The sequence below is a fragment of the Scatophagus argus genome, chromosome 4, assembly GCF_020382885.2.
Source record: "Scatophagus argus isolate fScaArg1 chromosome 4, fScaArg1.pri, whole genome shotgun sequence".
In the NCBI taxonomy this organism is placed as follows: domain Eukaryota; kingdom Metazoa; phylum Chordata; class Actinopteri; family Scatophagidae; genus Scatophagus; species Scatophagus argus.
The window spans coordinates 15,867,649-15,892,673 of record NC_058496.1 but is presented as its reverse complement, the minus strand read 5'-3'; the positions used below and the strand labels follow the sequence as shown (position 1 = coordinate 15,892,673).

The 25,025-nt window shown below is 39.7% G+C and overlaps 1 protein-coding gene across 2 annotated transcripts; it reads left to right on the top strand.

The window, feature by feature from the left end:
- The first annotated feature begins 10,510 nt into the window (after positions 1-10,510).
- lhx6b (LIM homeobox 6b) lies at positions 10,511-19,638 on the top strand. Of its 2 annotated transcripts, none has more exons than XM_046385466.1 (9): positions 10,511-10,830; positions 11,500-11,630; positions 12,291-12,422; positions 12,650-12,771; positions 14,745-14,962; positions 15,792-15,892; positions 16,032-16,127; positions 17,658-17,829; positions 18,831-19,638. In XM_046385466.1, exons 2-9 carry the CDS (start codon positions 11,628-11,630, stop codon positions 18,911-18,913), a joined length of 927 nt encoding a protein of 308 aa, XP_046241422.1. In that variant the 5' UTR covers positions 10,511-10,830; positions 11,500-11,627; the 3' UTR covers positions 18,914-19,638. The 2 variants fall into 2 exon arrangements, with proteins under 2 accessions (XP_046241422.1, XP_046241421.1); XM_046385465.1 differs by having other exon boundaries at positions 10,514-10,830; positions 14,742-14,962.
- The last annotated feature ends 5,387 nt before the right edge of the window (positions 19,639-25,025 follow it).

Below are 25,025 nucleotides of genomic sequence, written 5' to 3'. Positions count from 1 at the left end.
TTATTCAAACATTCAAAATCCATTTAGCACTATGCCAGTACTACATTCTTATATGAGGGTTAGGGTGCTCTGATTAATAAATGTATTTTTTTATTTTGAAAAGTTGGACTTGTGTGCATTTGGCATTTCTTCTCTCACCAGGCAAGTGCTTAATCCCAGCTCCCCATCAGTGCTTTTCTGCCAGAGAAAAACACAATACATTGATACATCTTATGCTGTTGTTATTTAGTCTTTTTAATAATTTTATTTTATGAAAAAAAAAAAATTCCTTGTCCCTTTAAATTTTGAGACCAAACCACACTTGGTGCTTGCTATGGTTTTTAGCTGTTCCCTAAAGTAAAACCCCAGGGTTTCAAATAAAGCTGTTGAACAAGGAGAAGTAGGAGTAAATGAGAAGCACTTTAATGCAGAACACTAATTTTATCCCTCCTAGTGCTTAAACATATTCTAGTTTTCTGAGAGCTGAAACCCAGCTTTCTTAGAAATTGCCTCAACACAGTCACAGTCCACAATTTTCACGTTGTAACATCATAAATCGTAAATATCAGTTCTTGGGGATTTTCCTTCTTTCCTTTCAGTGCTTTGCATTTTGCTGGTCTTGAAGTTTGTTTGGACTGTGGGCATCCATACAGCAGCACATCACTCTTCAGTGGATGTTTAGTGTACCAACCAACTAACCCCTACAGCTTCAAACAGCCAACTGTATTTGATTACATTCTGTTTCCTACATATGATTTATATGACAAAGAATGAGAGGCATCAGGAACTAATTATCAAATCATCATTTCCCGCCTTACAAGTGCCTGAACACGACTCCTATCTGTGCAGGTCTCATAGATGTGCTGCTGGTTGCCATTGTGCTGCAGACTGAGGTTTGCTGCTTCCTATAGAATTCCTGGTAATTGAGATCAGATGCTTCAGTGGAACCTGGACTGGGAGTAACCTGGAAGCATTTATTTTATGGAGAAGATGTTTAGTTAAGCCGTGCTCCCGCTCTAAATGAGCCTAGGTCTGGCTCTGGTGATGAATATGATTGGTGAAAGCACTGAAGGCTTGTTCCTGACTTCTTCCTTCCCCCGGATCAGGTTGCAGATTAGCACACTTCCTTTCTAGTTGTGGAACAAGCCAATCCAACTTATGGAGTAGTGATAGGCATACAGGCGAGGGAATCGTGTTAACTCAGATGGGGTTTCTGGCGCAGCCACACAGAGGTGGGTTCCTAACCAGCACAGCAGGTATTATTTGTTTGAAGCAGCTGATTGCAAAGGGGTACAGATCTCCTCTGGAGTCGGCTGGTGGTCCACTTGTAGGCAGTGGTTGAAAGTAACATTTACTCAAGTAACTGTACTTCAAGCTGCTCTATTCAATATTGAGGTTGAAAGTGATAAAGCACAGAGAATTAGACTGTAATCTGACTCTGCTGTCCTTTTCATCTTTATGGAGTTTTTTAACCACATTAAGCTTGTTTGGTTGTCCAGCAGCACCTGCTGGTTTGAGGGCATAGCGGATCTTAAAGCAGCCAACAAGACTAAATGGGAAACTTCTCCTTCATTTACTACTCCCTGTAGTGTCTAACAGACACTAAACAGTTCACTCAGTGGTGAGCAGGAAATTTCAGACACTTGGTGATCATCGGTGACAGATGTACGCTCAAGTCTGATGCAGCTCTCTGAGGCTGTATGTAGACACAGCTGCTTTGAGCTAGATGCTAGCATCAACAAAATAGCATGCTCACAATTACAATGCTAACATGTTTTTGTTTGGCAGGTATAATAATGCTTAGTATGTTCACCATCGACAACCAACGTGCTAGCATGCTAACATTTGCTTGATGATTAGCAGCATAAAGATTACAGTCTCTAGATCCACTTATTGTACTGTGAGCTGGATTTAGGCATTTGCAGTCCTCAGACCTTTAAACTGCATGCTGCAAATGATCAGAGATCTGTGGGAGGAGCGAGATTTGGGCTCATTCATCAGCTGTCAGGGAGCTGGCACAGTTCACCAAAGAAAAACACAGAGTCACCTCGCTGTAATGTAGCACACACCAGAATTTCAAGTGCGCATAGAGTCCGGCCCTCCAAAGATAAAAATGCATGAAACACAAACACCAGGGTGTATTCGTAGCTGACTATACATCTATGTTTTCAAATTGGTAAATTTATAATATGTCATTAGTGTTTCTGTCAGAAACATCTCGGCTTGCTCTCTCCTTCTTATCACACGCTCCCCCTCAATGACCAGAGGTACTTTTATTAAAACACACAGGCCTGTTTGTGCCTCAGGTTATAGATCCTGTCCAGCACTGTTTTGCTAAAACACCCCTCTGTGTCCTTTCCCAATTTCTACACTTCCCTTAGCTGACCAGCGTGCAAGTGTGACCCAGCACCAGCCACCTCTACTTGACACAACTGAGCAGCTAGGATCAACAGCACAGCAGGATATTGCACCCGGCATCAAACTAAATACACAATGCGTCCTGCACAAGCAATCTCCATGTTGAGCCTATTTGATGTGACAGTTTAAACACTTGAACTCGAAGTTGGCCTGTCAGGGGAGGTGGTGTCAGAGGAGTATGGGTGGGCTGTGGTGGGGTCTGTGTGCATGAGCACTGACCTAAAGGGTTTTCTGTGATTAGGAGTCCCGCTCACCTCTGATTGCTCTGGGTCACTGCAGGTGAGTGCAAGTGGTCGGAAGGAGGCAATTTTCCTCCTGGAGCTGGTTACCTGATTGGGTAAGAAGCTGATCTTTGACACTGACCCAAGTTCTTAAACATATCAAGGGCTGAGGCAAAGAGCTGGAACCCGATCAGAGGCCAGAGTGGCGCTAAATTAAATAACACAGAGTTATAACAATGTGTTCTGCACATGAAATTTAACCTTGTGTGTTTCGCTGTAATATTTTGGCTGTTACATGGAGTGCTGTGGAATTATTGCGCCTACAAGAACCTGACTGAACTTTCTGACTCTGAGGACAGAAAGTGTCTCTCTTAATTTACTTTGCACAGACGCATGTGTTTGTCATCTCCAACGGAGAGAAGACAACAAGCAAATAATGTACTCCTCTGGGAGGTTGAGGGGTCAAATTGGTTTCAGTGGTATCAAAGGAGGTTAGAGGTCAGATTCAGTAGATAGTCCAAATTTTGCTCTCAGCAGGTACTTCAACCATTTATTTCACTTCCTTAATGGAAGTTGGGGGTTGGTTGGGGGAACTTTTGAGAAATAAATTAAAAAGAATGATGAGAATCAAAACACCAGAAACAAGGACATCCTGAGATTTTTAGCCTCTGACTCCATAGATCTAATGCAGGCTTGCTGTCGTAAGTCAAAACTAAAAAGGTTACTTTTTAGTTGTCCTCCTCATGACCGATAAACTGAACTTTATGTGTAAAATTGGCGGAGAGCTCATTTAATTCTTGCAGAGTGAGTGGACATAACATATGCAGATGTTTCCGTAAAAGGTACAAAGAGTCAATGGGTGGTTTCAGGAGTATGAAAATGATGTGAATCATATGCTACGGCATTCACAGTCAGAAGATCTGAGCACAGCGGAACAGCTATGAAAGATTTTGGACCTTCATGTTAGATAATGCTCTCCACAACCACTGTCAAAAGACAAGTGGGGAACATCTTTAAGAAGAGTCCCACAGTGGCCTGACAACTTACAAAGGCACTTTATGTAAAATGTTTTATCTATATAACATTGGACCTGTCCACCTACAGCAACATAACACTTTTAACTTGTCTTCTTAACTTCAATTTTTTTATGTCGGTCTTTGCTTTAATTTTTCACCCTTCTGTGGCTGTTGTAAATAGCTGCAAAGAAACACAGATTTTTATAGATATGCTGGATCATTCATGAATGCATCATAAACAACAGAAATCATAGCAGTAGTTTTGCCCTCAACAGTTCCAATGAAAAAGCTGTACACGCCCATATAAAGGAACATTTAACATTCAACATCTAAGGAACCAGATGTTTCCTTCAGGGTTTGCTTGCTAGAGATCAAAAGCAGAATTTAAACGGAGTGAATGTCATGGACTTGGTGAAACAGTGATCATATATGAGTGCTCATTTTCTACCACTGCCTCCAAGTGGCCAAAGAAAGAGGAATTGAAGGTTTAAATGCTGTATATACTACACTTGTTGACTTGTTGTGTGAGATGTGTTCTTTGTCAATTTGATTTCAGCCCTAACCAAATCTGTGTGGGTTCGGGATAATCTTGAAACATCTGTATTTCTGAATGTTATCTCTTTTGGTGTGGTAAAACAAGATGCAACTGAGTATACATTTAATTTTACAGTGCTCTCTGGCCACTTGAGGGGTTTTTACTTTCACCCAGCAGAGGAAAAACATCAGCTCTCTTTCCCCCCTCCTTTAGAGGAATTGATCAGCTGCTTCCTGGCTGTAAATAAAGAAGCATACTGTAATCCACTTGATAAATATCAAGCAGAATACGGCAATCAGCTGAAAGCAATTTGCATGTCTGTGCTCAAGCCAGCGGCTCGTGATTTTCTCTCCTGTCATCTATCATAGACCACACGCCTGCGCCAAAATACACAATACCCCCAAATTGCTGTCATATGGAGTGCGAGCCCTGAAAAAAAGCCTCTCATTTTTCCTTGTCTGTACTTCAAATAAACTCGTATTTGTTAAATAACTGGAGAAGGTTTTTTTTTTCTCTCCAGTGCAACTTTTCAGAGAGAGAGGGATGGTGTAATGTGCCATTTCCTTTGTTTGTTGAAAGCTTGGCTGCAGGACTGTAATCTAGATGGGTTTGACCTCAGAGTAGATGCAGCCTGTTGAATGTTGGACGCTGCTGAATGGTGAGTCTTCAAACGTCAAAATGATTCTGCAATAAGCTCACATAGGCAAACATTTACTGGTCGGAGTCTGTCTCGGTTTTTCTTGTTTTGTGTGTTTTATGTGCTTCCTGACACTCTCAGCGGTTACTCGAGCTAAAATGTACACATCAAGACGAAAGATTTGAACAAACATTTAGTGGACACTTCTATCAAAAGTCGCCAACCTTTCTGACATCCACACAGCAAAACAGATGAGCTGAGGTCCTGCCCCTCATATAAATGATTATAAACCAGATGTTATCTAACACTCTCAGTAATACAAAAATGGTTATTGTCACTTTTTTCATAAAACTAAACTACCAATGTTTGTTACAGCTTGTTCATTCCCTCCAGCTAACCATTTCAAATTTTGAAGATTTCAAACAAAATTTTCAAGTGCAGGTAAACAGTTGCAGCAGTGGACATTTTAACCCTGTGCTCACACAGACTGGCTTCAGATACAACTCTTAGCTCCAGCATCTAACAATATTACTATACTCTACAGGACTATAGTGGCAGGGGTTCTACAGAAACAAGATAAGACCTTGGTGTTGCGTTTAAGGCTTGCTCCGCCCTTCCCTAAACATTTTCTTTCAGCCAACATGCCAAACAGGGCATCAGTCATCCCTGTGACGTTGTGCTAGTTCACATCACATTTTGTCTGGACCTCGCCCAAAAGAGTTGACAGAAAATGTAAGATATTCGGTGAAAATCATGAACAGCAGGTAGCTCACATCTACAACAGAGAAAAACATCACAAGTCAGGCTGATTTGCAGTCCTTGTCTCTGTTTAGGCTTTCAAACTCAGGTTAAGCAACTAAACATACAAAAAAACTGATTTAGGACAAAAACAGGACAGATAGAAGAGACTTGTGTGACATTTGTTGGTATTCAGACATACACTACATAGACAAAAGTATTGAGACATCTGACCATTACCACCAACAGGAACTTTAATGACATTGCATGCTGAATACATAGACAGCTGTGCAGCTATGACAGCTTCCACTCATCGGCGAAGGCTTTCCACAACATTTTGGAGTGTTTCTGTGGGATTTTTTTGCCCATTCACACAGCTGAATGTTTGTGAGGTCAGACACTGATGTTGGACAAACAGGCCTGGCTCACAATCTCTGTTCCAGTTCATCCGAAAAGTGTTCGATGGGGTTGAAGTCAGGGTTCTGTGTGGGCCAGTCAAGTCCTTCCACACAAAACTCATGCAACCATGTCTTTATGGACTCTGCTTTGTGCACTGGGACACAGTCCTGCTGGATCAGAAAAGGGCCTTCCCCAAACTGTTGCCACAAAGTTGGAAGCATAGCATTGTCCAAAATGTCTTGGCACGCTGAAGCATTAAGATGTTCCTTCACTGGAAGTGAGGGGCCCAGCCTAACTGCTGCACAGCCCCATAAAGAGGTGTATGTAATTAATGGTTTTGAGAGTAATCAATTAGCATATCATGATATCATGATAACAAGGTCAATAAGTTTTCGGATCTCATGATCAGTGGCCCAGCATCGTATAAGCAAACAACCCCACAACTGTCATCTGATTCTGATTCAGATGTTAAATCCTGACTGGCACACAGAAGTATATGACATCACCTTTCCATGGCCTTTAATTAGGAGAAAACACAGCCTGATATTTCAAGATAACATGATAATTATGGCATGATTTCCAGAGACAGGGGTAAAATTAACATTTATGAACCACAGCAGTTCTTGGCTGTTACACTGTATGTGCAAAATGCTGCAGCACAGTAGTGATGATCCAAATGCCAAAGCCAGCTGAGCATGTATTTTGACTGAGAAAGGCCAAAAAGTATCCTTGAGTCCTTGTGCACAACTTAATGCTGTAATTATAAGAAAGACCAATACAATTAGCATTAACATTCATTTTCTGAGTGAGATTAGCTATGTTTAGGAATTCTAACCTAAAACTACTTCAGAAAATGAATCAAAAATCACTGACGGCTAGCGCATGGATATTTTTGGCAGAAAAAAAATCTGATTTATTTAGCTGTTAGATGATGTCTTTTGGTTGCATATGGTCCAAACCAATCACTGAAAAATACTTTATGTTACAGCCAAGAGTGTTTTTATTTTATACAAGCATTGTTATTCAGTTATGACATAAGGACCCCACCTTAACGCTGGATGTTTCCTAACATTCAGTGTAGTAAATAAGATTTTGCCCTCATGTGAACCTCTCTGCACCTCCACAACAAGCGGACGAAGCACGTCATACATTGTCGACATACCAGCCATCAAACTCTCCACTGGGGCTCATTGGATGAGTCTAATAGCTTTAACATGTGGTACAGTTTGTTTTTATTGTGGCAGCCTGTTGGCCACTTATTGTCTTTGTAGATTGCAGACAGGTGAAGGAAGCGCAGCCACGTACACGTATAGTAGCTGTGCTGTGACATTCACACATTCACAAAGCTGTACAGGATGCAACAGGTGACCCATCCTCGGATATTACCATTGTCAGGAGGTTGCTGTGCATTCGCGTTGCCAGATCTTCCAGGAGGAAATTCTATAAGGGTGAGGCACAGGAAAACAGAAGTCACACTGTTAGAAGCCTGTTGCATAATGGACATTTTTAGATAACCTTTACAAAGGGTGCTTTTCCTCATTAAATGAGTAAACATATGGACTGACTTTCATTCTTGATCTTGGAAACAGCAGTTGATGAAACAATTCCCACTTGAAGTCCACTTATTAAGGAGCGCTTGATTATCCCCATCAGCAGCAGCTGTCATTAAATTGCAAATATTCACAATTCTCCATTTCCCAATAGTGATTATTGATTATAATAAATATATATATAAATTAATGAGAATTAATACGTTGGAATAATGGAAGTTTGATCATACAGATTTTCAACATCATTTCAGTAATCACCTAATAAAATCATTTCCCCCCAGGAGCTAGTTCTTTAAAATGTGCAATATACTTTTTACTCTCTTTAACTCTTTTTTAAAACAGATTTTACTGTGGGGTGAAATGCTTCAAATAGTGAAATCAAGTTTGTTACATTTGCGACATTATAAAGATCAAAATTCTCCAAGCAGCCTTTTCCCAAAGCTTTATCTACAAATCGCTGTCTCTGAAAAGAGCTTTTAGCTATTAATGTAACTTCACACAAAAACTGACCAAAAAAAAAAACAAAACAAAACTACGCAAACCTGGTCAAAAACCTTCGCTCTTGCACACCATCACTAAAGTTATCCATTATCATCACTAAAGAGTGATGATAATGGAGGTAAAAGAACATTTTTCCCTCCTTTAAGTCCTCCTACATGTTGACCAGCCCACTTCCAGTTGACCCTGCTCTATCTGGTAATTACAGTTAATGCACAGAAGTGCGTAATATAAAGAGACTGAGACAATGTAATTCTGCAGTTAAAGACACTTTTTAGGTGATCAATAAGAATTAAAGTGACATTGATTTTGTGGAAACCTTTACTTTAAGTCATTTTGTTCCCTCTCTGTAGATTCAGGGAGTTTGGAGATTATAGTGAGAGAAATCCAAAGCTGTTCCTGCAGTCTGAAACATGTCAACATGTGAACTTATTGAGAAGGCAGATTGTCGTGTTTTCTTCAGTTGAAGTTAATACACAATAAACCTCACAGCTTGTTTGGTGATATCCTTTATATGTTAGTTAGTTATGTAGTTACGGTATTTAATATGTCGTGGCCACATAGACACCAAAAGTAGAATTTCAGAGGTGAAACATTTGCCTGAAAAGAGCAGACCTAACCTCCACTAATGTCCCGGGTACACAAGAAAAGGTTCCCTTCCTATAAAACACAACTTGTGTTCTTTAAAATCATCACATCGGACTTAAACTTAACTCATCATATGACCAGTAGCACATGAAACTTCATCTGCAACAAATCACACAACAAAGAGCAGCCTTTTCTCTTCACGTATGTGCATTATGAACAAGTTACTAAGGGGTGTTGAAATGAAACCATGAGTTGCTCAAACTCAACTTTTGGCAACCAAAAATCAGTCCCTTGTTTCATACTTTGTTCTTCAGTTACTAAAAATCCCTTCAAGATTGAATATTTTAAAGTCTTAGGACATCAAATAAAACATAAAACAAGTGGCAAAAAGCATTAAATAACTACCTTTATGACGAAAAAAATATCACAGTAATGATTCACAAAACTGTTAGAAATCACAGAAATAATCAGTCAAATAGGAGCATCAACACACAAGAATCTTTATCTGTTCACTTCCTGCCATGTCAACTCTGTAAAAATTACATCAAAGACGAAGGAGAAGAAGAATACTTAATAAAATAAAAACACACTCTTTATGTTTGACTTTACATCAAACCATTAAAGTTAGTGTTTCAGTTAAGTTTAGTTTAGTTTCGTTTTGACACAGTAGCACCATTATGTTGTTACAAAGTATGGAGACCAGCACTGACTGTTTGGTATGCAGGACCTAATGAAATTACAGACCTGATTAAATCTATTGTCAACAAGAGCAAAAATATCCAGACATTTCAGATTACATATAGTTTCTGTTCTTTATGATCATCCACATGACTGACAGTCAAGCCTGAGCAATAATCTGGTTTATTTTAGGAAGACCATTAAACCATGAAGATAAACTACTGAACACAGTGTGATACTGAAGTCCCCTTCCTCTTAAAACAAACAAACAAAGAAATAAACAAAACAAAACACACGTTTGCCTGACTTACATGTTTGATCTCTCCTGTGCTTAAACACCACAAAAGAAACCTAAAACCTTTCTCTGTGCTCACCTAAATCTCAGTTTAAAATGTGTTTCGCTACATTCACAACAATCCAATATGTGCCTCACATGATATTTGCATATCCATAGATTCTGGATTTTTAATGAGAGACAAGGAGTATATGTTATTCTTAATGTAACGAACTGCTTATGAAATCTACCATATCAGAATTTTTTTTAAGTGAAGTATTTTTATATATCTTAAAACAGGTCTGTGGAGGATCTTTGAGGTTCCCAGGCCCAAGTGCACTATTTCAGTAACAACTACATCTTCCCCATATGACATGAACAAATATGTAAGAGTTAAAGGGATGTTTTCTAAGATAGTTTGTTTAGTGCAGCGCAGGTGTCTCAACACAAAGAGGACATTTTGGGCTAAAAGAGACAGCAGGCCTAACTTACCCATTTGATTTCTCAGTTACAGGCTTACATTAACTTCAAAACTTTACATTATATTTTTACACATAACAAAAACTGCTCAATTTCTCCCCCGAGTTGTGCTGAAAACACTAAATGAAGAGATTTCCTCACAGCCAGTGTGGACAGGAAGATCTACTACAGACTGTAAAAGTTTACCTAAAAGAAATTCTATATGATGCATAATTAACGCTATAGAGCTGGCATCAGGATCATCTTTAAGCCACCCTGCAGTCAGCAGGAATTCAGTGAAGTGATTTCAATACGATTAAGTCTGGCCTCAACCCAAAAAAGAAATGGACAAAAAAAGAGAGAGAGATCATCAAAATGAATGGATGCATGCATTTTCTTTTACTGATTATCTTTAATTAATCAATCCATGCTCTAAATAATATTGTGAGCCTACAGAAAAGGAGGATAACGAAGTGTGTGCTGGTCCAATGGGCAGCACCACATCCTGCAAACTGGGTGTAAACTTTGAGTCGAGGCGGGGAGAAGAAACTACAGCGGAACCAGCAGCGCTGGGAGTGTGTGTGTGTGTGTGTGTGTGGACGGTGCCACTGGTGTCACTGGTTTCATTCCACAGTGCCACAGAGTTGATGAAGTTGGATTATATGTGTATTTTTTTTTATTTTTGTTTTTTATTTTTTTGCCTCGAAGACAAAGGAAGAGAAAAGCCAGATTTAGAAAACAAAACATGTCTCACGGAATTATTTGGATATTCTCCCTGTGATGCAGTCTGGGACAACTTTTATCGGACGATGTTTTCGACGCTTTTGGGAGATTTTCCATGTATGAAGTATATGCACATATATATATTTATTCCCATAGGCTATCTCGTCCTATTTTACTGCCTCCAATATTTATACCGTAGCTGGTAATTAACGCGATCTTGCATTCCTGTTAATTTCGACAAAATGAAGGACAACACCGACTCCGGATTGCCACCCAAACGCAGATTTTTGGCAGTTTATGAATGCAGCTGTAATCACCCAGGGGAGCCTCAAGTGCTTAAATGGGTCCATCATGAGAACGAGACAATCAAGCTCCTTTATGCCTCAAGATCAGCTGCAGTTTCTGCACATTGTCCGTTATGAATAGACCGATCTCCAATTGAGCCTCTTCACTTTGGAGATTTTTCGATTTTCGATTATACAGCTATTGAAATTAGGATGCGCCCCCTTTTTGCGCTCTTAGCTTGGTGGCTCGGTTACTTTTTTTTTTTTTTTTTTTTTTTTTTTTTTTGATTGCCAGATGAAATTGACACTCGGGTTGCCACTTATCAAGCGAAGCATTTCAATCCACCGCTAATTGCAGATATAGCCTAGTGCCATCCTATCTTTTCACTGCGTTTGATTGCATGGGAATACAGCCTCCCAGCCCGCACAAGAAAAATGATCGATCGTATATAGGAGGGTTTTTTTTTTCTTCTAATTGCATCAAAATTTCTTTTGTTGCCAGGATTTAAATGCAGGAGAAACTGTTATTCGTTGTTTTGGACCGGATATAGTGTGGGCTGGGGCAGAGATGCGTAATGCGCAGAGCAAACTCAATCTTCTCTCCAAATAGGCAGCGTTCAAGACCTGAAAATGGTGAGTCACAAACATCTGGACGAGTTTGGTTTGCAACCTTTTGATTTCTTTGTCTTTCGATCTGTGTACGGTTTCGTTGACTCTTCTTCTTAAGCTCTTCATAAACTTTGCATGAGGGATAACCTTGGCACGACTCTGCATTCGGCTCAGGTTTAATCGGAAGACTAAACTGTACCTGTGGGCTTTATGCATTTATGATCGTGGATGTTGCGGACAGAAAAGCCACTAAAACTCAAGTTAACCATCTTTTATTTGGGGATTAGAGTTGTCACAATTCGACATTTAAGCCTGAGATAAAAGCTTGTGTTACATGATTTAAATGAGACGTAAAATGTTGACTCATAGCACGTGCGTGGATATATGCAGTAGTACATGAGTAAATATATGGCAAAGCGGGAAAAACTGAAGCTTTTACGGATATATAGACAGATTCTTTTTGTTAGATTTGAGTGATTTTGATTTCTTCCTTTTCAGGACTGGATCTTTATGTTTAACCTCAGTGATCAGAAGTTAAATTCACTCCACGGACTCTTGTCTTTCAGAAACTCCACTCTACTAAAAATAAAACCAAAAAGAGAGAGAGAGAGAGAGAGACGATTACACAAGATATCTCTTTGATATTAAATCATTTTTTTCATTATTTTGTTTTGTTTGACGCAGTCTAAGTTGGAGGTGAAGAAGGAGTCCGGGGAGTCCAGTCCGTCGGAGGCCGCCTGCCTCTGCTCTCCTCCGGCGGCCAAGAACCAGTGCGCCAGCTGCGGCATGGACATCCACGACCGATACCTGCTGAAGGTGAGAAACAAGCAGCGGCAGGAGGAGGGAGGTTTACACTGTCACGAAGAGGTTTAAGCCCCAAGCCCGTCCCTTCGTTTGATTTGTAGCTCTTCTTTCTTGTAGTTTTTATTTACATTGCTTAGTGTTTTAACGTCATTTAAAGTAAATTGGCACGTTGTTAAGCACACACACACACACACGCCGTAAGTGTGTATGCGTATTCCTGTTTTCCCACATCTCCACAGGTCAACAACCTGAACTGGCACTTGGGATGTTTGGAGTGTTCGGTGTGCAGAGCGTCGCTGCGTCAGCACAACAGCTGCTACGTCAAAAACAAAGAAATCTACTGCAAACTGGATTATTTCAGGTAAGATCAGCTTTTATTCCGGGGCTGATTTTTCTCTTTGCAAAGGTTTTAGCTGTTTACTGGTAAAATAAATGATGATAAAAACATCAACCAGTGTGAAAAATATTCATTTATTTATTTAACTAAGGGGCCTGCTGAACTCAGTCATAGATGTTATCATTTTATAATAAATAAATGGGCATATTTGTGTGCAGGCCTGAATTAATTTAATATAATTTAATTACAGCTTCATTAATTAAAATCTTGTAAATGGGGTTCAGTTCCAGTTATTAAATCAGTGATTTAAAATTTTATTTTAAAACATTTATTTATTATTTATAAATTCAGTTTAATTTCCATTCTTTTTTGCTTGTTTCCTTCTTTTTGCGTGTAGTTTACTCTGTAAATTAATTGTAAGTTGTCTGCATAGACAAACTATGTGGTTTTTCCTTCTAGCTACTAGGCCAGTTCATTTATCAGCAAATGTCATAAACACTTGCTGAGTATTGGAAAAACAAAGAAATAAATTTTAAAAATTTATCCTGGAAAAATAAAAAGAAAGATGAGAAACATGACTTGAGAGTTTTTGGAAATGTTATTGTTCCCACACAACCCTAAACACTGACACAGATTGTATTTCTTTTCTATTCGTTTTTATTTTTTAACCTCCCTTTTGTATCCTCAATATTCATTTCTAATTCCTTTTGAACTAATACTTTTCTAACATTGAAAGAGCATCCTTCCTGTTCCTTGCAAACAGAAAAAATGTGCATTTAAATTATTTCATTAAATATCAGACACACAAGACAACACTTTGATGCTTCTCTACTTTGTTTCTGATTTTAAAAAGGAGAAATTAAGGATTGAATTTTCAGTGAATGACAGGACAGTGACTGCCTACCCACCACAGAAAACCACCAGCAAAGCCATTTTTGACTCAAATTCCCGGAGTGCAAAAATCAACGTTGCAGTGGTGTTTCCAGCTGTTCACAGCTGCTGCCTCTGAGAGTCAGATCAGATCAAGAAACAAAAGGCCTAACTTACCAAGCATGCAATGTGCTTCTGTCCCAAAAGTCCAATTGCATTTCAGTAGAAGTTCTAGTAATGGGACTGACTGCAAATTTGTTTTAAAAAATATGCAGCACTAATGTACAATATTGACTAGGTGCACATTCTGCCATAAAGCTGGCATTCATCAGACGTATCACAGAGTAACTGACATACAGAAACCATGAGCACAGGGTGCAGTTTCCACTGGGGGATGGAGGGAACATCTGCACCTCATTTTTTCAAGTTTTGTCATGTCATAACTGTAGCAGCTTAAAGTTAAAGTAAGAAAAGGTCTGAGTTGACTAAAATGTTAACACACTCGTCAAGATCTCCTCCAGTCACAATGCAGGGCTCATTGCAAAAACTACAAGCAGCAGTAAGTGAATTGTAAACTATTTTGCCCTGAGTTTTACCTTCCAGGCCACATACAGCCCATTGGAACCACTGCACATTTTAATGAGGATTATTAAACATTAAAATAAAGCTTTAAAAGACAGTACCCTTTAACTAAAACAAGTAGCACGGACAGATCAGGAGATGTAACCCACACACACACTCACAGAAACACACTCACACCACTGAGTGTAGCTGAACGTGAGTGTTTACCTGAAGTTTTATGTCTCTATTCAAAGATCCCTGCCACGACAAATCAACAACAGCACTCGTGCTATAAAAACATAGCAAGGTCCAAATAGAAAACAAAAACATGTAGGTTACATTTTCTACTGTTCTCACTCATAGTTCTTCTGTATGTGAATTGAATGTTACTGTAGCTTCAGTGGGTTGTGTAACTGTAGTATGAAGGAAAACATAAATCATGTGAAGAGTTTAGTTTGCAGATATTCAATATGGAATTGCTGCTCATGATCAGAACATCCCTGCTTTTAACTGAGCTCTACCTGCAACCAACCTTCACCTGTCCATTTCCTTCCTCCTCACAGTAGGTTCGGCACTAAGTGCGCTCAGTGTGGCCGGCAGGTGTATGCCAGTGACTGGGTGCGGCGGGCTCGGGGCAGCGTGTATCACCTGGCCTGTTTCGCCTGTTTCTCCTGTAAGAGGCAGCTGTCCACGGGGGAGGAGTTTGGCCTGGTGGAGGGCAGGGTGCTCTGCCGCAGCCACTACGACATCATGCTGGACAACCTCCGCAGGGCTGCAGAAAATGGTAAGGATGTGTTTCTGTCTTTCTCAGCGATAATATGAAAGAGTCAGAACCTCTGTAACAAAAGGAACAAAATATTCTTGCAACTCTTCATCGCTCGAGCTCTATAGTTTCAGACACTCTCTGTAAGTTTCTTCCCAGTTAGCTTATTTTTTTGCCACACTGGATGATAACATCACAGGTTTATTCTGAGCTCAGTCCAACTCTGTGGTGCACTCACATATCATTCTTGAAATATCATAACACAAGTGAACTTTTTTCATCTAGTATTATGTAGATTTCTTTGTGCCTTCTTTACAACATGGAATACAAATGTTTCATCTCCATTGGCTTCTGGACTTGAAGATATAAGGGTTTGATCAGTGATAGGATGATACACCTGCTTCAACATGTGTACAGTTAGGTTAAATGAACTTGGAGAAGAGGGAAGTTCTGAGAATTTCTAACAAAAATAGAAGACAGTGAATTAGTGGGAGAGGAATAATTCATCGAGTTAGACCTTAATAAAAGCTGAAGTCCGCTGTATTAACCCTGTTCTTTCCCGTATTTTTTTCACACTGATTGTAAGTACTCCACTGGAAGACTCTGCTCTCTGCTGTGCCCTCAGTGAGGAAAACGTAGGCCATAATAGTGTAAATACTTTAGACTGTGCGGTTGTCGGCAAGAAAACATTTTAATTATGTGAAATGGGTTGTTTGAACAAATGTTCAATTTTATGACAGAGCCTTGAGCTGTAAGAAAATTGGCCTGTAAACTCATAACTAAGTTGTTTTGTGTAATTACTCAGTGAAACGACTGAAACGTGAGTGAGACCTGCTGTGCTTTCTTAAAGGTACAGGACTGACTCTGGAAGGAGCGCTGCCCTCTGATCAGGACTGCCAGCCAAAGCCAGCCAAGAGGGCGCGGACATCGTTCACTGCTGAGCAACTGCAGGTAGACTGTGCTCTGGTGTGTGTGTGTGTGTGTGTGTTTGTGTGTTTGTGTGTTGAGGCACAGTGTGGCATTAACCTTCTGTTTCATAGCGTCTGTGTATGTGTGTGGGTTCATGACTGAAGACAGTGTGGTCTCGCAGGTGATGCAGTCTCAGTTTGCTCAGGACAACAACCCTGACGCTCAGACGCTACAGAAACTGGCAGAAATGACGGGACTGAGCAGACGAGTCATACAGGTAAGAAATGACAAAACAAGCCATCACACTGTGATGTCATTTTACATTTATTACAGCAGCAGTTTTTACCTGGGGGTCATGAGATAAGAAGAAACATTTCTAAAGTTTGTAGACATGCTATCTGTGATTTCTCACAATGCCACAGACCCTTATTTTACATATGTCTGAAGCCATTACACAAAGCTTGGGATCCACTCATCTGCAAAATGCTTGACATCATATATGCAGAATCTGATACTCGCGCAAGGTTTTTAAAGGTTTATAAAGATACTTGTATTAAGAAGATTAACTTGTGTGGATATTCACGTTTTTTTAAATTGTTGAAGAAATAATCAAGAATCCAGAGAACTTCCTTAAGAATTCGTCATGACAGGGAGAATTATCTCCACTTGTTCTCCATACGGGCCATAGCGCTCTTACTTCTACATTAAGCTAGGTTTCCCTCTTGAATTGCCATATTTCAAAGATTTTTAGAGACCAGCTGAGGTAAATGGATGCATTTTTTTATCCAATTAATCAACTTGTGACCCCTCAGATTTAGGAATGGCCAGAACCCCAGGCTAGAAACTACAATGATTTAGACCATTTTAAACAACTTTCTAACAAAACCCCCACCGGTGAGTCAGTGTTAGGCAGTCACTTAAAAGCTCCGTACTTCACATTAGGATGGGTTTCATTATATGATTTGTACACTCACACCAGACCCAGCAGGAGTCCTGGCCACTGTTTAAGTGAGGCAGAGCACACAAATCAATGTGGCTGTTAATCAATATATCAATAGCCCTCATCCCAGTGAATATAATGAGCTGCCACACACTCTTATTATAGTACCAGGCAGCATCTCTCAAGATATTATCTTTGTTTTGTCTCTATATATTAAAGACAATTTTGTGCTATATGCATAAATTGAATTGAACTGAGTTTGATGACATTTCTGGTCATAACCCATTCTCTCTAAAATAAGGCTTTACAGAATTCACTAACTAGTTGCCTGTTATGGTGCTTTAGTGAACAATTCGCATTCTGGGTGTTGAGCCTGGGCCCTGTATGGTAAGAAAAATTAGTGACACGGTTTGATTTGAGTAGAACTTCCTGTTTCCATCAAAAACCTCACAGGTGAGCTCTTATATTTGACATCATCACAATTATAATAAGACGTGTTTTGGATTTCGTTTCATGTAGAACCAAAATTGTACACGTTGATAAAATCCTCTACTAATATTGACTTTGACTATTCACATCAAATAAATCTTCATTTTCAAACAGTCCTGGTCATTCTGAAAAAGAATAATACAATGTAGTCTACATGATATCCAGATCTGCAACTTTTGGACTGAAAGGGTTAAGCTGATAACTAAAATCCTCCCACACAACACTGGAATGATTTTATGGCTATAGACCAACAAATAAATAAACAAATGGGATCTGGTGAGAAGGACAACAGTCACACCTTGACCCTGATTTCCACAGTGTGTGTTGAATGTTTCCCCCTGCTTGCTGTGTGTTCACATCATCTGTAATACTTCCCAGGTTTGGTTTCAGAACTGCCGCGCGCGACACAAAAAGCAGCCGCCTCAGAGCACCTTCTCTCAGAGCGCTCCGCTGTCCCGGATGCCTCCATCCCTGCCAGACGATATCCATTATTCACCATTCAGCAGCCCGGACCGACCACATCTCCTGGCCCTGCACGGATACCTGGACAGTGAGTGTCAAGTCTTATTGTTTGTGCCACATATTGTTTGGGATGTTTGTGTTATTTGTGAACCAGAGAAAATGAAATGAAATGAAATTAAGAAAATTAAAGAGTTTATAAAGAAAAATGACACACACTGCTTTAAATACTTCCATTTCTGTGTATTAAGCAGCCATTTCCCAAAACTCCATGATCAGCTGTCTCTTGGTGTTTATGTATTTTTCATTTGTTACACCTGACAAGATGCAGTGGTTTGAGAAATTTGAGGTGCTTGTAACAGTTTCTACTGTAGAATAGTTAAAATCAGCTCCATCTCCAGCAGCTATGCGGTACAACAATCAGTGCTTTTTGTTGCATTATTTTGATACTTAAAGTACATTTCACAATCATTCTTATGCCCTTTTGCTTAAATAATATTTTAATGCATGACTTCTACTGGTTATTGAGCATTCTAGCTTGCATTATTACCTCATTAAAGGATCTGAACCCTGTCCCACACTGACAATATTTTGTCAGGCATACTGAATAAAAAGAATAAAAATGTTTAAATATTTGCAATATAAAAACCAAAATGTATTGAATTTGTATTTTGGTTTGGTGTGTATAGATGGACTGTGCAATTTCAGGGCTTAAAAAATAAAATATACGTTAGTGTTGTTACAATTTGAACAATACATTAACATATCAGGTTAGTGTAAAAGGATTTTGCAAGAGGGATTCCTCCTCTGTTGCTCTACCTGGGCTTTCTTCCTTTTGCTTTCCTGTTAATCCTTACCAAGCTGACGTCTAAAAGCATCATGAGCTGTACAGATTAAAAAGCTCTCTGAGGTTTTGATTTGTGACTTTGGACAATATAACAGTGTGTTTTGCTGTAATTTCCTTCTGCTCATCTTTTGGTTACTTTTTTTATACAGGTTTTTATACATCATGAGCAGCATGTTCTTGAACTAAATTACAATAACACGTTTGCATTACTCCTTAGACTAATGCCTTTTCTCTCCTTCGTGCAGCTCATCCCTTCTCCGTCCTCACTGCGCCGAGCCACTTGACTCATCCATCCATCTCTTTACCGCAGCTTCCCATCAGCCGCTGAACTCGTGTGTCTACTTTTTTGTGGCGTCACCACTCTGATGTTGTGAACAAAATCCACTGAGACGTGTCGTCATTAATCTGCTCTCGCTGAGAGTCCAGTCCCCCGGGGCAGCAGGTACCTCGGTGATCTGTTTTCCACCCAGTCGGATTCTTCGCTGTGAGACTGCTGATGTAAACTTCATTTTTCAAAGACAGTAAACTATGGCGATAGGAGAAATGCCCCCCAACCCTCATAACAACGTGGGAGTTTTTTTTTTTTTTAATTTTGTTTTTTTTTTTATGATGCAGAGAAGAAGACCATTTTTATTTCATTTTTCATCTTTTTAATGGGACACAAAAGATTGCATCAGGTCAGGATTTTTCCTTTTGTTTACCCACTCATGCAAGGTATTTTAATTATACTGCTGCAATATGAGCTGTCAAACTAGAAGAAAAAAAGTGCTGTAGCAGTATTACAGTAAAATCTCAGCAATTTTTTTGTACTGGTGATGAGCACATTTGCAGCTTTATTGTTGTTGTGGTTGTGTTGTTGTCAGAAAATGGAAACTTATTTATTCAGAACGAAACTTTTAAAAGCACTTTTAAATGTGTCTTGAAATTGAATAATTCAGTGATTGTAATTGTAAATACTGCTACAGTTTAACAAAAATGTGTCAGAGCTGTTATGAAAATGGTAGTGTTTGAATAATTGAGGGTGAAGTCCATTAAATCATGCAGAGAGAACAAGAAGGAGGCTGTTTTTATATGTGTGTGATCATTGCAGACAAGAATGAATACATCTACAGTGGAAGTACATTCTGTGAGGAAAGTATTTTTACACTAAGAGCTACAAAAATCGAAAGGTCGCCTTTCAGAGGCCAAGTACCTGCAGTAACCTGTTATTGAGGCCAATAGCCTGCGACAAACCTGCACATCACCGCCAATTTACTCTTTGCAGGAAATGTGATCAATCCCACAGCGAAAATGATTATTTGAAATGACATTTTCACTCAGAGCGTGGCCATTGATCGGGCAGTTTGTTGGCTTTTGTGCGCCCTTTTAACACAGATTATCTCCAGTTGTTAGATTGATTGACAGCACTTAAGAGGCTGTGATGGATGGGAAGAATGAATGGGGTACTTTGAGTCAATGGATATCATCAAATATGGTTTTTCCAAACTAGATAAATGTTTTTTATTTTTTCCATTTGTTTTACCACTTCAGCAAATGTATCACAGTCCTCTAGTTTCACAATCTTGAGAGCAAGATACAGGATTTTTGAGGTTGGCAAATATTTAGATATTTGAGGGTTTAAACAAATCTGATGATGATGTATCATCCTCGAATCCCGGCCTGGGCCCTTCTATGTGGAGTTTGCATGTTCTCCCTGTGCCTGCGTGGGTTTTCTCCGGGTACTCCGGCTTCCTCCCACAATACCAAAAACATGCACATTAGGTTAATTGGCTACTCTAAATTGCCCCTAGGTGTGAGTGTGAGAGTGTGTGGATGTCTGTCTTTGTGTGTTGGCCCTGCGATTGACTGGCGACCAGTCCAGGGTGTACCACGCCTCTCGCCTGTAGTCAGCTGGGATAGGCTCCAGCTCCCCCGCGACCCTGACGGATAAGCGGTATAGAAAATGGATGGATGGATGTATCATCCAGTTTTGAATTGGTCTTACAGAAACACAAAACACACACATTGTTGATAAGGATCCTTTAAATTAGTTTTATTAATCAAAAATTCAGTATTTTGGGAAATATCTTATTTGCTTTCTTGAGAAGAGTAAGATACATATGAAGACTGATACCACTTTGTCTGTTAAGCTAGCCACTGGTTAGATTAACAATGGAGCTCTGTCCAAATTTACAGTAAATAAATCTAAACACTAGCACCTCTAAAGTCTGCAGACTAACATGACATATTTTGTATGTGTGAACTGCTCCCTTCCAAGAAACAGTGCAACACTCATGGTGATTGTAGCCCTGTATAATCGCAAATTGTCTTTTGACTCTGAAGAAAGTAAGGAAAGGCAAGAAAGCGAATTTTAGAAAGTAGAACTGTTGCTTCATTGCTATCAGGAATATTCTTGAAATGTTGTTCTTACTTTACATTTTGCATTCCTCCTGATCTATAGAGAGGGGATCTGTATTATGGTACAGTATTGTAGCAGACTGCTGTTGTTTGTGACCATAGCGTGACTGGATGCACCCTCAGCTACTTGTGACCTGAACCTGGATCAGTACAGCTGCATAAATAAGCAGCAGAGCTAGTTAACGTTGCTCTCTCACCGACTGACAAACAAGCTGTAATTACAAAGGCAACCATGAGGCGACAGAGCTTTGGCTGCTGCTCTGACTGTGGCTGAGCTTTGGTTATGTTTATGGCTGAGACACATTAGGTTATAATGGGTGTAACACTGACTACACACAAGACTGTACGTGTGCAGTGAGGTTGTGCTGGCTGAGCGTTTCAGTGACGCTACTGTATTCCTGTACTCATCTGGTCTATTGGTAACATCTGTTGTATTTGGTGGACACAGCACAAGTTCAAACCCTGTGTGGCATACTGTTAATTAGAATACTAAAGAGTAGTACAACTGCCATATGCATAGCTACAAATACAGACATATCCCAAGTATTAACCATGTCCATAAACCCAGTTTCCCACAGCCAGGCAGAGTAGTAGCTGTGACTGCATACTGTTGCATTTTGACCTTTAGAAATAAGTAATAGAGATGAAAAGCCAAGTTTTGCAAAGCCAGAAGTGATGTCCTAATCGTTTTCTTCCTTTTTCAGACAACCATGCTGTTTGTACAGTAAATGTGAAGTTAACACTAGTAGTTTAGCATGAAGACATTAAACAGCAGGAAACCACTACTGTGGCTCTGTCCAAAGATAACAAAAGAATTTTTTTGTCGCAGGTTTAAACAAGCAGGTCTAATTAATGCACATAAGAGGTGTTGGTTGGGGATTCATTTTTACCTTTGGACAGACCCAGACTGTAGCTTTATATCTGTATTAATCAACAGACAGCAAATCTACTGCAGATAAAACATACATACATACAATAGTTACATACATACAATAGTTCTCTAATACCATGCAGAGTGTAATTAAAGATTCCCAAATTTTGAGTGGACCGGGAGTGTGTGAGTGTGTGTCTGCATCATTGTCAGATTTTGATGTACCTTTGGAAGTGTACTGTATGCCTTAGATCATGCCTGTGAGGCATCTGAGGATGTGGAAAAAAGGATACTGATGAAGTACTCTCATTCTTTTATAAACTTTACCTTCAAGTCAAACTTTTTTCCAATCATTCACTTTCAATCAATTCAATCCAGGAAGAAACCTGTTTAGGAAAGCGATGCTCCTCTGTGCAAAATCTGAGAACAAAAGCTGTCTTCATGCTGAGCAGAGAGATGATTATCAGGCTGACACAGTTTGGGCCACCTGCCAGCACTACACTGGAAAAACGCATATTTCTTTCCCATTAAAGTTCCTCTCAGATATGAGCTCTTAAGGCAGCTTTTGGGCATGTCTCTCTCCATGCACAAGCATCCCTGAGCGTTTAAGCCGCCCCGTTTTGTCATCATGTCATGCGTCCGCCTCTGTGATTGGCAGCCTTAAGTGGTTACAGATGAAAGCGGGCCCCCCATGCTAATGAATAGGTCTCTGATTGCAGAGCTGCTCGCTCTGTGAATTACAGCTTCGCCCGCCTAATGAGCAGATACACTGCAGTGCCCCTCGTCTCAGCGTATTCACATTTCTCTCCTTCACGCTGATGAGCTCTCCCCTGCACAACAGTCAACAAAACCTCTATGGAAGATTGCAACATGGGCCATCTTCATCAGCACCCTCCTCCTCCTCCTCAAGTTTATTTCAGATGTTGCCATATGCTGGCGGGGTCTTCTAATTTTTTTTTTCCCTGCTTCACTTGAGGATATTATTCAACTGCACTGATGGAGCCATGCAAAGTATCTGAATGGCTGATGAGCATGATAATGTCTCAGTTTAAACTCATAAATTTTGGATAATAGGCCTACATTTTACAAAGATCTTATTGCAATATAATCTTAGTGTACCAAGAAACTGACTATGTACAAAGAGATGCAAATATAAGCACATATAGACAATATACACATTTTGGATTCACTGTTCCTGCATGGGAAAAAAATACTACAGTGAGGCTGCAGCATATTTTTCACTTTGCAAAAAACAGGGCCCTTTCAAAGCTTTATTTATGTTGCTTATACCAATCAGCGACATTAACACCACAGACAGGTGAAGTGATCACATGTTTATGTCATGGGATGCACTGGAATAAGCCTAATCCACCCTCCCACCAGGTGAGACCTCCCATTTGGAGGCCCCATCTTCAATTCATCGGACCCAAAGGGCCCGACATTCCAATGCTGGTGACCACAAAATACCCCCAGAGGTCCTGTGTCCCTTTTTCTTTTGTACTAAATTTAACCATTCACTTATTAACTTCATCCAAATGAACTTCCCCCGTAATAGCAACTGTAACTTGAGGTCAGTCAAAACTTTCCACAAGTCAAACAGTGAACAGCAGCCTGTGCAGCTTAGCATGCCCAGCTAATAGTGGTTCCTTCAAAGCAAACAAGGAGCATAACTATATTAATATGTAGGGTTACAGACTTTTTAGTGATCTGGATGACTCTTGTGCAATGTTGTTCTGACATTGGCATTTGTGCAGCTTTCTAACAATGGTTATGTGTGGTTGAAGAACGACATCACTCATCTGCAAGATGCAGTCAGAGAGAAGGACAAGCTCATCTTGTAGTTCTCAAGTGTAGCTGCTGCTCACACTAATCATCTTGCTGGCCTGGGCTTCTCTGGCTGCAATATCCAGGACAGGACCAGCCCGACCCACTCCCTTGACTGCTCAGCTCTGGCACCAGATAACCACACCGCTGCTCCATGGTCCTGAGCCAGTATGAAAACCACAGAAGCCCCTGCTAGTTCTGCTTCCTGTGAAGGAATTTTTCTTCTTTAGGTTCTTCTAATTTCTTATAATTATATCATAAATAATATATATTCTAATTATATATTAATTTACATTACTCAATCTAGTTAATCTGTATTCTCTAATTTATTAAGTCTTTGTGTGTGAGGTCAGTGACAAGTTACTTTAGTGCATAGCTTCCACCAGCAGTGATCAAGATCAGTTAGACCTGGTGTTGAAAAAGTGCAGGGTCTGGGAGAGAGCGAATCTATCAGGGTCTCTTTCCTATCGAGTCTCACGGCACGCAGAAGAGCTACAACATAAGTTGGTAAAGATATGTAATGCATGTAATAATAATATGGGTTATACATGAGCTTGAGCTTATAGTCACCTTTACCAGGAAGACAGTTCCAGAGCTGGGACGACATGGTGCAGTTTGCTTGTGTTTTTCACCAATGTGGAATCAAGACCTCATCCCAGAACTACAAAGGAAACATGTTTTCATCTCTGAGTCTATTCACACTCTGCTAAATGGGGCATTTCCAGACTCTGTCAGCTCCTTTCCTGGCTCCAGTTTCACCGCAGGGTGCAGAACATTGGTCGCTTAAACAATTTTAATTCACATTGTGGGACCAAACTACATTTTTAAAAAAGGAAGGTTTACTTTGAAACCTCTCGGGTTCCAATATGTTGTCTGCCAGTATTCTTTACAAACACTCTAAGCTAACATGGAGCACTTATTAGGAGGAGCATGTACTCAAAATGTTCATTTTCTATTTTCAACTCATTTTCAAACTTCATTCTAATCATTAAAAGCAAAAGGTCACCATTAACAAAACTAACAACCTGAGAGGAGTAACCTACTTTGATATACAAAAGAATATGTTTAACATATTAATTTTAATTTCAAAAGTTATTTAGTTTAAAAGTTTATTATTTTAGTATGGTCATATTTTAAAGACATAATCAAAAATGTAATCATAAAGTCCTTGACAATGTAACTATAATCCAATTACACATTTTCAAAATGTAATTTGGGGTCATTATATTTGCTAATTTTTTGTAATCTGATTACATCTTCCTGCTTACATGTGATCTTTTACTACACAGCTCTGCTTGTATTCCATTTCTGTCAGTAAAGCTGGATTGGACCAGCTCACTTCAGCTGA